Genomic DNA, 13,006 nt, shown 5'->3' with positions numbered 1-13,006 from the left:
ATACGGTGTATTTTCTTCAAACAAAATATTACCTTCGTCCCAAATTAGTTATCTTAGACTTAGATTTAACTAAATACTGATGTATCTAAGATAACTAATTCCGGACGAACAGAAGTAGAAGATATGATCCATATAAGTAGTACATAGGCAGGCAGGCAGGCGGATACTCAGACAAGAGTCCCTATGAAGAAATATGTATGAATTGGTTTCATCCCAACGCTATCACACTCCCTGCATCCGAAATTACTTGCCCTAGAAATGGTTGTACCAAGACATATTTTAGTTCTAGGTACATCCATTTCTAACCATTTCCACGACAAGTAAGGAGAGGGTACGATTCAGTAACAATTTCAGACAGTTAGTTGTTATACAGCAGACCTTCTCACCCTTACCCTGCCTACCACCAACATCTTCCATCACATCAGTTCAGAAAGAAAGAAAAGATAACATCTTCCATCACAATGCCATTGCATCAGCAGAGTATTGCTGTTCCCTTCCAACACAGAACAAGTCCAGTTAGAAGCACTGACCCAGCACCAAACCGATCATGCCAGCTTCCTCGCTCATCATAGACAGACAGACCCGATCATGCCAGCTTCCTCGCTCATCATAGACAGACGACCGAGCGACAAGGACGACGGTGATTGGCCGGCCATGTGGTGCTTGCCAACTTGTTATGTTACAGCCTAACAAGTTGCCACCTTTCTTCTGTTCCATGCACTCATCTTTCTCAGCGTAATTACAGCCAAGTATCCAGTAAACATCATGCACTTCACACTGCTTACTGAATCAAAGAGGAGGTCATCAGACTCGAGTCTTCAGCAAACATTCACTTGAGCACAAGGTGAGTCAAAACGGAACGGAACGGTTAGACCAACAACACTTGGTACCCTATCCTTTTGCAGTCAAAACTGTAGGAGGAGCGGCTGCCTGTCAACAAGCTACAGAGTGTTTGCATACCCTGTACCATAGGAGGCACCAGCCACTTTCTTCCTGGACCAGCAAGGAAATGCGACCTCTTTCAACTCTACTACCAGGGATCTAACAACAAGACAGACAACTAAACTAGTACTACCTAGCATAAGACCACATGGTACAGATCAACAGCAACCGGTCGACCGGCTCCAGCGCCCGGCCTTCAACGGTCAAGGATAACTAACAACAGACACACAGTAAGCTGGAGCGTAAGTCAGCGCACACACGCACGTACAACACAGGCATGGATGGCTGCCTCCTGGCTCATCAGGAACTCCCCAGCTCCGACGACGGCAGGTCCCACACATTGATCACTTCTGGCCAAAAAAAGTAACAAGGAAAAAAGTTACTTAAGCAGCAAAGCCCAAGGCTCATGTTCAGTTGAATAAAGCATAGACAAGAAATGAACAAGCATATGTGTTGGCACAGGTACAAAGCAAGATTCATGGTTGACAAACTAGTCGCCGAGCATGGAAAAAACTACAAGAAAAGTTGTTTCAGTAAGCGGTAAACACGGCCTGAAAATAGGAGATAACATAGATGCAGCACCCTGGCAGAAACAAGATTTGTAGAAACTAGCTACCTCGTCCCAGGGTAAGTTCAGTTAAACATGGCATGCAGGATACATGAACAAACATAACTGTAGAGTTGTTTCGGGAAGTTGGCACCGGTACATGTACAGTAACCCAGGAAGAAAGAAAGCCAAGAATGACGATTGGCAAGCTAGTCACCAGGTACGGAATAAAAATATAGATCATCGAATGGGGGATAAGGTGCAGCTGTATATTATATAAGACATAAAGACTAAGCGGAAAAAGAGCAATGTCTGTGTATGGAACTGACAACGTGCTCTGTAAAAGAATAGCATGGTATTCATATTCCTATTTAAATAAAACATGGTTTTCATATAAACAGCAAATGATGGAAAATGATGTTGCTTATATCACTAAATGTCCGATCCTGGGTTCACGATGTCGCTGTAATCCATGTGGGCATGCAAATGACTCTAGGAACCATGTTAAAAAAAACAAATAATGCCTCCAGCCCTCCAGGACACTGACTGCTTTGATACAGGCAGCTAGTCCCCATGCATAAAAGCTATCATGCATATGTGGCTCGGTCCAAAAGTTCGACGGAATATCAGCATACATTATCGAGTAGCTAGGAATGTGCACCCACAAGTTAACTAATCTACACAAGCTTCATCCACATACATACATGGTAAAAAAAACTGAGACAAACCAGGTTGGCAACGCTCCAGTTTCAGCAAGAACAAACATAATGGTATCTTGTCCAGAAGTGGGAGAGCTTACCTAATGGTATCTTGTCAAAGGCACCATATAGGACGCCATCATCACTGGGAATTCCCTGGTGAAATGAGAAACCGTTTCAATATATTACTTAAAGAGATAACAAAAAAGGAATACGAATACAGGACAAAAATGCAATGCTGCCGATCAGAGTCAGAGAAGAACAATGTAGAAGTGATGTACTGACAGATGCCAATAAGAGCATGAACAGACTGATTTGGTAATTACCCCTTGAGCATGTGACTATATGAGCAAAGCATTGATCAGAAGTGCAACTCCTAGTATTAAAGCAAATTGTACACTAACAATTCCCTTCCCCAGTTAGATGCCTCACTAGCTGCACGAAGAGTAATGAACAAAAACAAGGGCACAGGTATATCATTTCAAAACAGCCATCTCACCTGTGCATTGACAGCTCCCATCCAAGTCCACCTATTTCCGGAATGTGGTGGAACCGATGAAGAAGATGCTGGGATGTTAGTCTGATGGTCAGGAAAGCTTGCGGCTTGCTCGTCTTGAGAACACATACGTTCTGGCAGAAAATTATCCATGTGTAAGGTATCACTTCTGTATAGTGGACATGTTCAAATGTAAAAGATTGCCCTCTCCCCCTTGAGACTTACGACAAAAGAAAAAAAGATCTTAAAAAGCTTACTTGGGTTCTAAGAACTCTCTGGTATCAGGCTGCTCTGCATAATCATCATCGTCGTCGTCGTCATCCAAATTAATTATAGGAATCATCATTTGACCATTGCCCAGGCTGCGAAGTGTGGCTTGTCTCTTTGCAGCCCGATCCACAAGCATTTGCCCATCCTTTAACTGGGCTCCATCAACTGCAGATTTATTAACTGAATCATCATTTACTAGCATCTGTTCACCGTTCAGATCACAATGATCCAAGTCATGCACAACTGTAACATCATCTAGAAGCATTTGCTCCTCCTTAATCCGGTGATTAACGTCTGTAGCAGGATGAGGTAGCAACTGCTCATTCTCCACCTGCTCCTCGGCATCTTGCTTTAGCATTGCTTCCTCATTGTTTAAAAGCATTTGCTCGCTCTCAGGCTGTTGATCACCATGTCCATGCTCATTGGCTCTCTGATTTACAAGCATCTGCTCGCTGTTCTGGTAGTTCTTATCTAAATCATGCATGCCAATACCCTGATTTAGAAGTACCTGATCATCCTCCAAATGTTGGTTTTCATCTGCATGTTTATCTTGAACTTGGTTATCTGGAGGATCATAATATGCTTGTTGGCTCATCTGACCAACTAAATCAGGCAGAGAATCACAAGCATGTTCTTCAGGAGGATCACCGGGAATCTCAGTCACTTCACAGCTCGCACGAGTTCCGCCGACATTCAGGTCAAAAATTTGATACCAAGCCGGAAGCTCTTCTTCAGCTCTGGTAGGATCACCAGTAGCAGCTTCAATTTCCATTTGTGGAGTTTCTTCGACAAGTTCAGATTCATACTTACTTTGCGGAGCCTCCATTTCACCTGTCACTTGAAGTTCAGTTCCAATCTCAATTTTCATCTGTGGAGTTTCCTCGACAAGTTCAGATTCATGTTCACTTTGCAGAGCCTCCATTTCAACTGCTACTTGAAGTTCAGTTCCAAGCTCAATATCCATTTGTGGAATTTCCTCAACAAGTTCAGTTTCAGGTTCACTTTGCGGAGCCTCCATTTCACCTGCCACTTGAACTTCAGTTCCAAGCTCAATTTCCATTTGTGGAATTTCCTCGACAAGTTCAGTTTCGGGTTCACTTTGCAGAGCCTCCATTTCACCAGCCAGTTGAAGTTCAGTTCCAGGTTCACTATGCAGAGCCTCCATCTCAACTGCCAGAAGTTCAGTTCCAAGTTGATTTTGCGGAGCCTCCATTTCACCTGCCACATCAAGTTCAGTTCCAAGTTCACTATGCGGAGCCTCCATTTCACCTGCAACTTGAAGTTCAGTTTCAAGTTCACTTTGCGGAGCCTCCATTTCATCGGCAACTTGAAGTTCAGTTTCAGATTTACTTTGAGGAGCCTCCATTTCATCGGCAACCTGAAGCTCAGTTTCAGGTTGACTCTGCGGAGCCTCCATTTCACCTGCAACTTGAAGTTCGGTTTCAAGTTCACTCTGCGGAGCCTCCAATTCAGCTCTAACTTGAAGTTCAGTTCCAAGTTCACTCTGGAGAGCGTCCATTTCACCTCTAACTTCAAGCTCAGTTTCAGGTTGACTTTGCGGAGCCTCCTTTTCACCTCTAACTTCAGAACAATCACTGTTTTCAGCCACTGGTTCAATCAGGCATGCATCCACACGCACAACGCCCGCCTCCGTGTCCTCCTCCACGTCGCTGAGCTGGGACTGCGTGTGCGCCGGTTCCTCAGCAGGCTCTGATGGATGAACATCCACCATGGGCAGTTGGTGGCTGGCATTTATTTCCACAGCATCTGCATCATTCAGGCCAGCAACAGCAACAGCTTCATCATCCTGACCATTGTCCTCTGTTTCCATCTCTTCATATTCATAGGTGACACCATCATCATCTTCGCCATGATCATCTGATTCCACCACCTCTTCATATTCATACTCTGCATCTTCATCTTCAGGCCTTGCACCATCATGCTCCGGTTCCACCGCATCTTCGTCTTCACGGCTGGCGCCGTCCTCCACCATTACCACCTCGGAGTGAAGAAGCTTCGGATCCCTCGGCAATTTATTGACATCATCGCGGTCCACATCACCGTCACGGCCAGCAGCAGTTCTAGACTCTGCTGGCACCTTGCTCTGATCTAGGTCGCCACTGCGTGGCTGATCGAAATCACCACCGCGTGGTCGCCAGTCTGAATCCCTCCGGCTGCCACTGTAAGAGTTCCGGGGCCTTGTTCTGCTCCGGCTCCTGCTCCTGCTCCGACTCCGACTCCGGCTCCTCCGCCTCCGGTCCAGTCTGCGGTCAACAGAGGGCCGGCGGTCATCGCTGGGGGGACGCCGGTCGTCGCTGGTGGCCCGGCGGTCGTTCTGGGAGTAGGAGCGTGACATGGCGGGTCTCCTCTTCTCTTCGTACGCGTGGCTCCGGCGAACGCCCCTGTCTGCATCAGCGCCAGCACCGCGTCCGCCATCGGCGTCGTCGTACCTGCGTCTGCCGTCAAAGCTCTGGGTCCTGCGGTCCCAGCCCGACTTGGCCCGGGCTAGCCTGGCGCCGTCGTCCTCGTCCCTCTTGTCGCGGGCCCAATCGCCGGCTCCGTTGCGTCGCCATCTGGGGTCGTCATCAGGGCGCGGCGCCCCGTCGTCATCCCTCTTCCTGGCATAGCCGGCGGGGGCGGAGATCTCGGGGCGGGGGCTGGGGATGGGGTTGAGGTGCTTGGGGTCGTCTCTGGCGTGGAGAACGTGGTGCTGCTTGGGGCTGGGGTCTTCCCGGGCGTGGAGAACGTGCTCGGGGAGGACGCCCTGCGCGACCAGGTAGTGGGCGGCCAGGCGGCCGGCCTCGAGGAGCACGTCGGTGCGCCAGCGCCGCTCGGCGCAGGCGACGAGCGCGGCCGCCGGCGGCGGGAGGGGCTTCTCGTCCAATCGGCGCGGGGGCGGCGGCCGTTCGGGGCTGCTGCGCCTCGGCGGGGGCAGCGGGTCGCGGGCCCGGCGCTGGTGGTGGTGGTGCGGCGGCGGGGACCGTCGGCGGTATCGTCCTCCCGATGACGGCGACGGCGGGGGCGGCGGCTCGCGTCCGCGAATGCGCGACCTCGGGTGCATCGGGCCCTAGGAGGGGCGGGCGGACGGGAAAGCCTCCTCCTTTCCTCCGGCGGGGGGGAGGGGCGGCGGATTCGTGGCGAAATGCGTTCGGCGAAGAGCGTTCGGTCAGTCCGTCGGCGCGTTTCGTCGGTCAGAGCCTTGAGATCTGCATCGGCGGCGTCTCGTGCCTGCGTTCTCCGTCGGCGGGCGGATCTTCCGGCTCGGCGGCGCGGCTGGAGGGGCCCCGGCGGCGGGGGCGGGGGCGGAGGCGGAGCGAGGAGATTTGAGAGCGAGGGTTTGCTTTTGTGAGTGGGGGAGGCCGCTGCCTATTTGAGCACACCCACACCCACATCACCTCTCCTTTTTTACTGCGGCCCGTGTAGTAATAGTCGCCGTTTTTTACTGCAGGCTCAGTGCGTGGTAAACTGGTAATAATAATAGACAGATGATCACCGTCAAAATTACATTACATGGGTTAGGTTAATTATTAGTTTAGTCATCGAGGTGTCTGTAGTTAACAATGGCGATGTGGGGAAGGATGCCTCGTGTTAGGTTTGGAGCCTCTCCCCCTCCATCGTGTACTCCCTTCGTTCATAAATATAAGTCTTTTTTTTAGTCATTTCACTAGTAAACTACATACGGATGTATATAGACATATTTTAAAATATAGATTCATTCATTTTGCTTCGTATGTAGACTTCTAGTGAAATATCTTAAAAGACTTATATTTAGGAACAGAGGGAGTAGATCCCAAGGCAGATACTACACATAATGTTGCCGATACAAGATGTACAAACCATGTCGTGTTACGAAACCGGTATTTCTTTCCTTATAAGTCCGCCCACGGTGATACGTGAGGTGGTTCCCCGAAGAAGAAACTGCATGCGTGTAAATGGATAATCGTTTGGACCTCTTTTTTTCGCATGAGATATTTGTATACATTTCGTGTTTGCATAGGACGCTCGTATGAGTCTCGCATTTCTAGTGATGGTCTTAGGGAGCCTTGTTTCGAATTTGAAGCAAACTTATGCGTGGAGACCAGTCCGTTTCTGATTTTTAGGACCAAGAGATAACTTGTTATTGCCTCTATATTTGAAGCGATGTCTCGGTTCTCCGTTGCATATCAAAATCGGTGTTTCATACTCATTCCGTTCCTAAATATTTGTCTTTTTAGAGATTCAACTATGAACTGCATGCAAAACAAAATGAATGAATCTACATTCTAAATTATGTCTATATACATCTGTATCTGGTTCATGATGAAATCTTTAGAAAGACAATTATTTAAGAACGGGGGGGGGGGGGGGTAGATTCTTCGGTAACGCCTCTTGTAACGAGATAGGTACAAAAGGCACATTGTCGTGACGCCCGAACCACATTGATACTTTTGGTATTTTTCTAATTGGTGTTTATCATGCTCACCTAACCGGTACAAACCCGGGTGCGCACACTAGCGGTGTCATCGATATAGACGACAAAAAGTTCAGCTGAAATCGGTATTGATCACATTCACGATTGTTTGTGAGGTCCTTCGGAGGGATTCGTGGAGAAATGCGTTTGACGAGCATTCGGTCAGTCCGTCAACGCGTTTCTCGGTTAGAGCATTGAGATTTGCATCTACGACGTCTTGTGCCTGCATTCTTCGTCGGAGGGTCGTGGCGGGGCCCGCCTACCGGCACGATAGTGCGGCTGGAGGGCGAAGGCGGAGGCGGAGTGAGGATATTTGAGAGCGAGGGTTTGCTTTTGTGAGTGGGGGAGGCCTCTGCCTATTTGAGCACATGCACAACCACACCCTTTGCTTTTTTACTGCAGTTCGTGTAGCAGTGGTCGTTTTTACTGCAAGCTTCGTGCATGGTAAAGTGGTAATAATAGACACATAATCATCGTCAAAATTACATTACATGGGACAGGTTAATTAGTTTAATCATCGAGGTGTTTGTAGTTAACAATGGCGATGTGGGGAACTACGCCTCGTGTTATGTCAAAACTTCTCCCCCTCCATCATGTAGGTCCGAATATCTGTCCTCTCGGAATATTGTGATATCATTTTCTAGGGTTAATTTTCCTACTTGAAAATCAGCAATGGACATATAGTCCGATAAAGGGGGCAAGATGCTCGAAAAACTCGAACCCGTTACCGGAACGTGGTTTCAATTGCCTACTTTGGCTCGAAGGATTCGACGCCCTTAGCTAGGGGTCTTGATCCAAAGCAAATGTACCTGTTAGATCGGTCACTACATCAGGATAGATCTTTTCAGACAAGTTGGCAATGTATCGTCGTTTTCTAGTTTAGAAGCGTATCTTCATGCCTCCGCTGCTAGTAAGAATTATGGTGTCTGATGAATGCTCGAGGTAATGCCTCTTATTTGTGGGATTATTGACGAAGGTGCCTCGTCGTGGTGCAGAAATCAGTTGATACTTTAGTGTCGTTTAGTGGTGTTTCTCATGTTGGCATGACCTGGCCTTGGTTCCGAATCCGCTCTAAATAGCCGTATATTGGTGGCGTCGGTAACATCCCTGGTGGGAACCTGAAGGCGGATACCGATAATGTTGCTAATGCAAGGTGTACATATCATGTCGTGTTACGAAAACCGGCATTTCTTTCCTTATCATTCCGCCCCATGGTGATCAATGAGATCCTCCGAGGAAGAAATCACATGCATGCAAATGGATAATCGTTTGGACCTCTTATTTTTTTCACACAAGGTATTTGTGCACATTTTTTGTTTGCCTAGGACGCTCGCATGAGTCTCGCCATGGCATGTCTAGTGATGGTCTTAGAGATCATCTTTCGAATTCGAAGCAAACATATGTGTGGAGACCGGTTTGTTCCTGATTTTCAGGTCCAATAGGGAATGTGTTATCATCTCTAATTTAGAAACGATCTGCGGGTTCCCTCTTGCATATCAAAGGTGGTGTTTCATAGATTCTCTTGGAATGTCTCTTATCCATATGATAGGTACAAAAGGCGCCTTGTTGTTATTGGAAATATGCCCTCGAGGCAATAATAAAATGGTTATTATCATATTTCCTTATTCATGATAATCGTCTATTGTTCATGCTATAATTGTATTAACAGGAAACAGTAATACATGTGTGCATAAATAGATCACAATGTGTCCCTAGCAAGCCTCTAGTTGGCTAGCTCGTTAGTCAATAGATGATCATGGTTTCCTGGTCATGGGCATTAGATGTCATTGATAACGGATCACATCATTGGGAGAATGATGTGATGGACAAGACCCAATCCTAAGCGTAGCACTAGATCGTATTGTTCGTATGCTAAAGCTTTTCTAAAGTCAAGTGTCTTTTCCTTCGACCGTGAGATTGTGCAACTCCCGGATACCGTAGGATTGCTTTGGGTGTATCAAACGTCACAACGTAACTGGGTGACTATAAAGATGCACTACGGGTACCTCTGAAAGTGTCTGTTGGGTTGGTACGAATTGAGATCGGGATTTGTCACTCCGTGTGACGTAGAGGTATCTCTGGGCCCACTCGGCAGAACATCATCGTGAGCTCGATGTGACTAAGGAGTTAATCACACGATGACGTGCTACGGAACAAGTAAAGAGACTTACCGGTAACGAGATTGAACAAGGTATAGGTATATTGACGATCGAATCTCGGGCAAGTTCTATACCGACAGACAAAGGGAATTGTATATGGTATTGATTGAATCCTTGACATCGTGGTTCATCCGATGAGATCATCGTGGAGCAAGTGGGAGCCACCATGGGTATTCAGACCCCGCTGATGGTTATTGGCTGGAGAGGTGTCTCGGTCATGTCTACCTGTCTCCCGAACCCGTAGGGTCTACACACTTAAGGTTCGATGACGCTAGGGTTATAGGGAATTTTTATACGAGGTTATATAAAGTTGGTCAGAGTCCCGGATGAGATCCCGGACGTCACGAGGAGCTCCGGAATGGTCCGGAGGTAAAGATTGATATATAGGACGGATGGTTTCGGGCACCGGAAGTGTTTCGGGCGTCACCGGTAACGTACCGGGACCACCGGAGGTGGGCCCGGGGGTCCACCGGAAGGGAACAACGATCCTGGGAGGCTAGATGGGCCAAGTGCGGGAGGGAACCAGCCCCTGTGCGCCCCCCCCCCCCCCACTCAGCCCATGGCGCAAGAAGAAGGGAGAGGGGGGGAACCCTAGCGCAGGTGGGCCTAAGGCCCACCAGAAGGGTGCGCCACCCCTCCTCCCCCCCTTGGCCGCCGCACCTCCCCCCATCTAGGGCTGCCGCCCCTCCCAGGAGAGGGAAACCCTCAAGGGGGTGCAACCCCTCCCCCCTATATATAGTGGGGACTTTTGGCCTTTTGGAGACAGAGTTTCCCTCTCCCTCGGCGCAGCCCTGCTCTTCTTTCTCCTCCTCTCTGCCGGTGCTTGGCGAAGCCCTGCCGGGAGACCTCGTCTCTCCATCGACACCACGCCGTCGTGCTGCCGGAGATCTTCCCCAACCTGTCCCTCCTCCTTGCTGGATCAAGGTGCAGAAGACGTCACCGGGCTTCACGTGTGTTGAACGCGGAGGTGCCGTGGTTCGGCACTATATCGGAATCACACCGCGATCTGAATCGCCGTGAGTACGACTCCATCAACCGCGTTCTAGCAACGCTTCCGCTTAGCTATCTTCAAAGGTATGAAGATGCACTCACCCCTCTCTCATTGCTGGTCTCTCCATAGGAAGATCTGAATATGCGTAGGAATTTTTTTGAATTTATGCTACGTTACCCAACAGTTGTAACGTGTGAATCCCATTGATACTTTTGGCATTGTTTAATGTTATGTGTTTATCACGTTGATCTAACCGAAACAAACCCGGGTGCGGACATCGGCGGCGTCGCTGATATAGACGACACAAAATTCAGACGAAAAAGATATTGATCACATTCATGGCTATCTGTGAGGTCCCTCGGTGGGAGGGGTTTGTATTCACGTGTGTTTGCATGCATATCTTATTTGTTTGAACCTCTTTTGTTTTGTTGATAATGATATATTTGTACGCATTTCTTGTTCACTCACGGGATCTTCAACGCTGACCCTTAAATCGGTTGCATCAGTCTAGATCGTGTTGTTCGAATGTGTTTTGTCATTCAACATGGTATCCCATCGGTCCGTGGAGCAGTCCAGATGTTTGTTTTCTCATAAACTTGAGGCAATTGGGGGTTATGCGGGAGTCCAAATCGTCACTACGTAGGACTCTGAAACTCTCGTCCCACTCAAATCCCTCTTCCAGTCCACTTTTTTCACTCTATCCCTCCCCCTTGCTTTGTATCTGCACCTTCCTCGTCCCAAGTTGTCGCGTACCTCCTCGGTTGCCACCCAAGCATCATACGATGTCTGTAGCACCACGAACGTGTTTATCCTCTTTGGACTACGTTGTTGTCCATCCAGTATCCAAACGCAGCGAAGTACCATTAGTCCATAGTCGACGACGTCCATGGTGGACACCACGTTTGACAAGTGTTTGGTCAAATACCATTGAGTTTTTTTATTAAACTTATTGTTGTTTTCAAGAGTAAGAACAATGATGAGTACTCGGTGAAGGAGGATGAGTTATTGTGTGTTGTGTGGTTAACCGTATGTACGAACTTTGTAGGTAGGAATTCAAGGGGCTCAATCTTTTGGCAGCGCATGCATGGTTCCTTTCATGTACGAAAGAACTTCGCGCCCTAAAGACATACCCGTCAACCCAACAATGCAAATGCTACTATGTTGTTTAATTCATTCATTCGTTCAATGTTACGGTAACATTGTAGAAACTGCCGGTGTTGTCGAAATGTACATAGGAATGAAAGCAGACCATTCACGCACATATATTGTTGAATGGAGTTCATGGGGCAATGTGTGTGAGTAGACTGGTGCCAATTTTGAATTGTATCATTGGATTTGAAATCAATGAATTCGTGAAACTTGTTGAACATATAAAATATTAATGTACTCTGATTGTACATTAATATAAACTGCTGACGTTGTCGAAATGTACATAGGGCTGAAAGCAGGCCATTCACGCACATATATTGTTGAATGGAGTTCAGGAGGCAATGTGTGCGAGAAGACTTGTGCCAATTTTGAATTGTGTCATTGGATTTGAAATCAACGAATTCACGGAACTTGTTGAACATCAGTTTACATTTGAAATATTAATGTACTCTGATTCATATTACTTGTCGTTTGGACAGATGTATCTATCGCTGAAATACGTCCAGATACATTCATTTAAACGACAAGCAATATGGATTGAAGGTAGCAGTAGGTATATATTTACGTGCTATTCATGAATGAATTATGTCATTTTTCATTAAAAAAATTGCGAGATTTCATTTTTTATAATTACTTTGAGTGTTGAGGTAAAAAAAAAAGTCGAACGTTTAAAAGAGATGGCGAATGGTCGACTTTTACATGATTGTCCATGCATGGTTTGAATTTGGGGATGCCGTATGGATTTCTATGCACCGTGTCAGGTGCTCGTTGTCAGGCCCAAACGGTGGCACGGATACCAGCCGCTACTGCCAGTGTGTCTGAAAAATTGCATCTATCCGTTACTGCCAGTGTGTCTCAACTCTCAAGATCTTATCTAGGTCTGCTGGGGAAGGATCGAGGTACTCCAGCAACGCGCACAGGCACAGCACAGCACCGCGCCTTGTGCCAAACGGATTACTCCAGCAACCATTAATGGGCTTCCTTAAATACGAGATGATTTCTTTTTCTGCAACGGCCATTCCCTATGCCACCTCTCGCCACTGGTCAGTCGGTCGTCTGACACGTACCAACCTGGCCCAAACGATCTGCCGCTGGGCCGTGAGCTTCATACGGCCCATGCAAAATACAGCCCACTGGGAGAAGGAAATCTCTATTCTACTTACTCGCAGAATTTTGCTCAAAATAAATGAAAAAACTTACTCGCAGAATGTGGCCTACACCTCAAAAAAGAAAGAAAAAAAGGACCGGAGGTATTATTTCAATTATGGCCATTCTTTGATGATTGAAAGAATAAAATATTATTT

The 13,006-nt window shown here is 47.5% G+C and overlaps 1 protein-coding gene across 3 annotated transcripts; it reads right to left on the bottom strand.

Annotated features, from left to right (window-relative positions):
* Positions 1-326: 326 nt before the first annotated feature.
* LOC123428533 (FK506-binding protein 5-like) lies at positions 327-6,312 on the bottom strand. 3 transcript variants are annotated; one of them, XM_045112756.1, is made up of 4 exons: positions 2,941-5,372; positions 2,687-2,852; positions 2,289-2,343; positions 327-1,292 (listed from the first exon to the last, which is right to left on the bottom strand). In XM_045112756.1, exons 1-4 carry the CDS (start codon positions 5,307-5,309, stop codon positions 1,243-1,245), a joined length of 2,640 nt encoding a protein of 879 aa, XP_044968691.1. In that variant the 5' UTR covers positions 5,310-5,372; the 3' UTR covers positions 327-1,242. The 3 variants fall into 3 exon arrangements, with proteins under 3 accessions (XP_044968691.1, XP_044968692.1, XP_044968690.1); XM_045112757.1 differs by having other exon boundaries at positions 327-1,289; XM_045112755.1 differs by lacking the exons at positions 327-1,292; positions 2,289-2,343 and having other exon boundaries at positions 2,692-2,817; positions 2,941-6,312.
* Between the last annotated feature and the right edge of the window lie 6,694 nt (positions 6,313-13,006).

This window comes from Hordeum vulgare, chromosome 2H (genome assembly GCF_904849725.1).
Source record: "Hordeum vulgare subsp. vulgare chromosome 2H, MorexV3_pseudomolecules_assembly, whole genome shotgun sequence".
Lineage (NCBI taxonomy): Eukaryota > Viridiplantae > Streptophyta > Magnoliopsida > Poales > Poaceae > Hordeum > Hordeum vulgare.
Note: the sequence above shows the minus strand (reverse complement) of the source record. Positions and strands in the feature narration are given on the sequence as shown.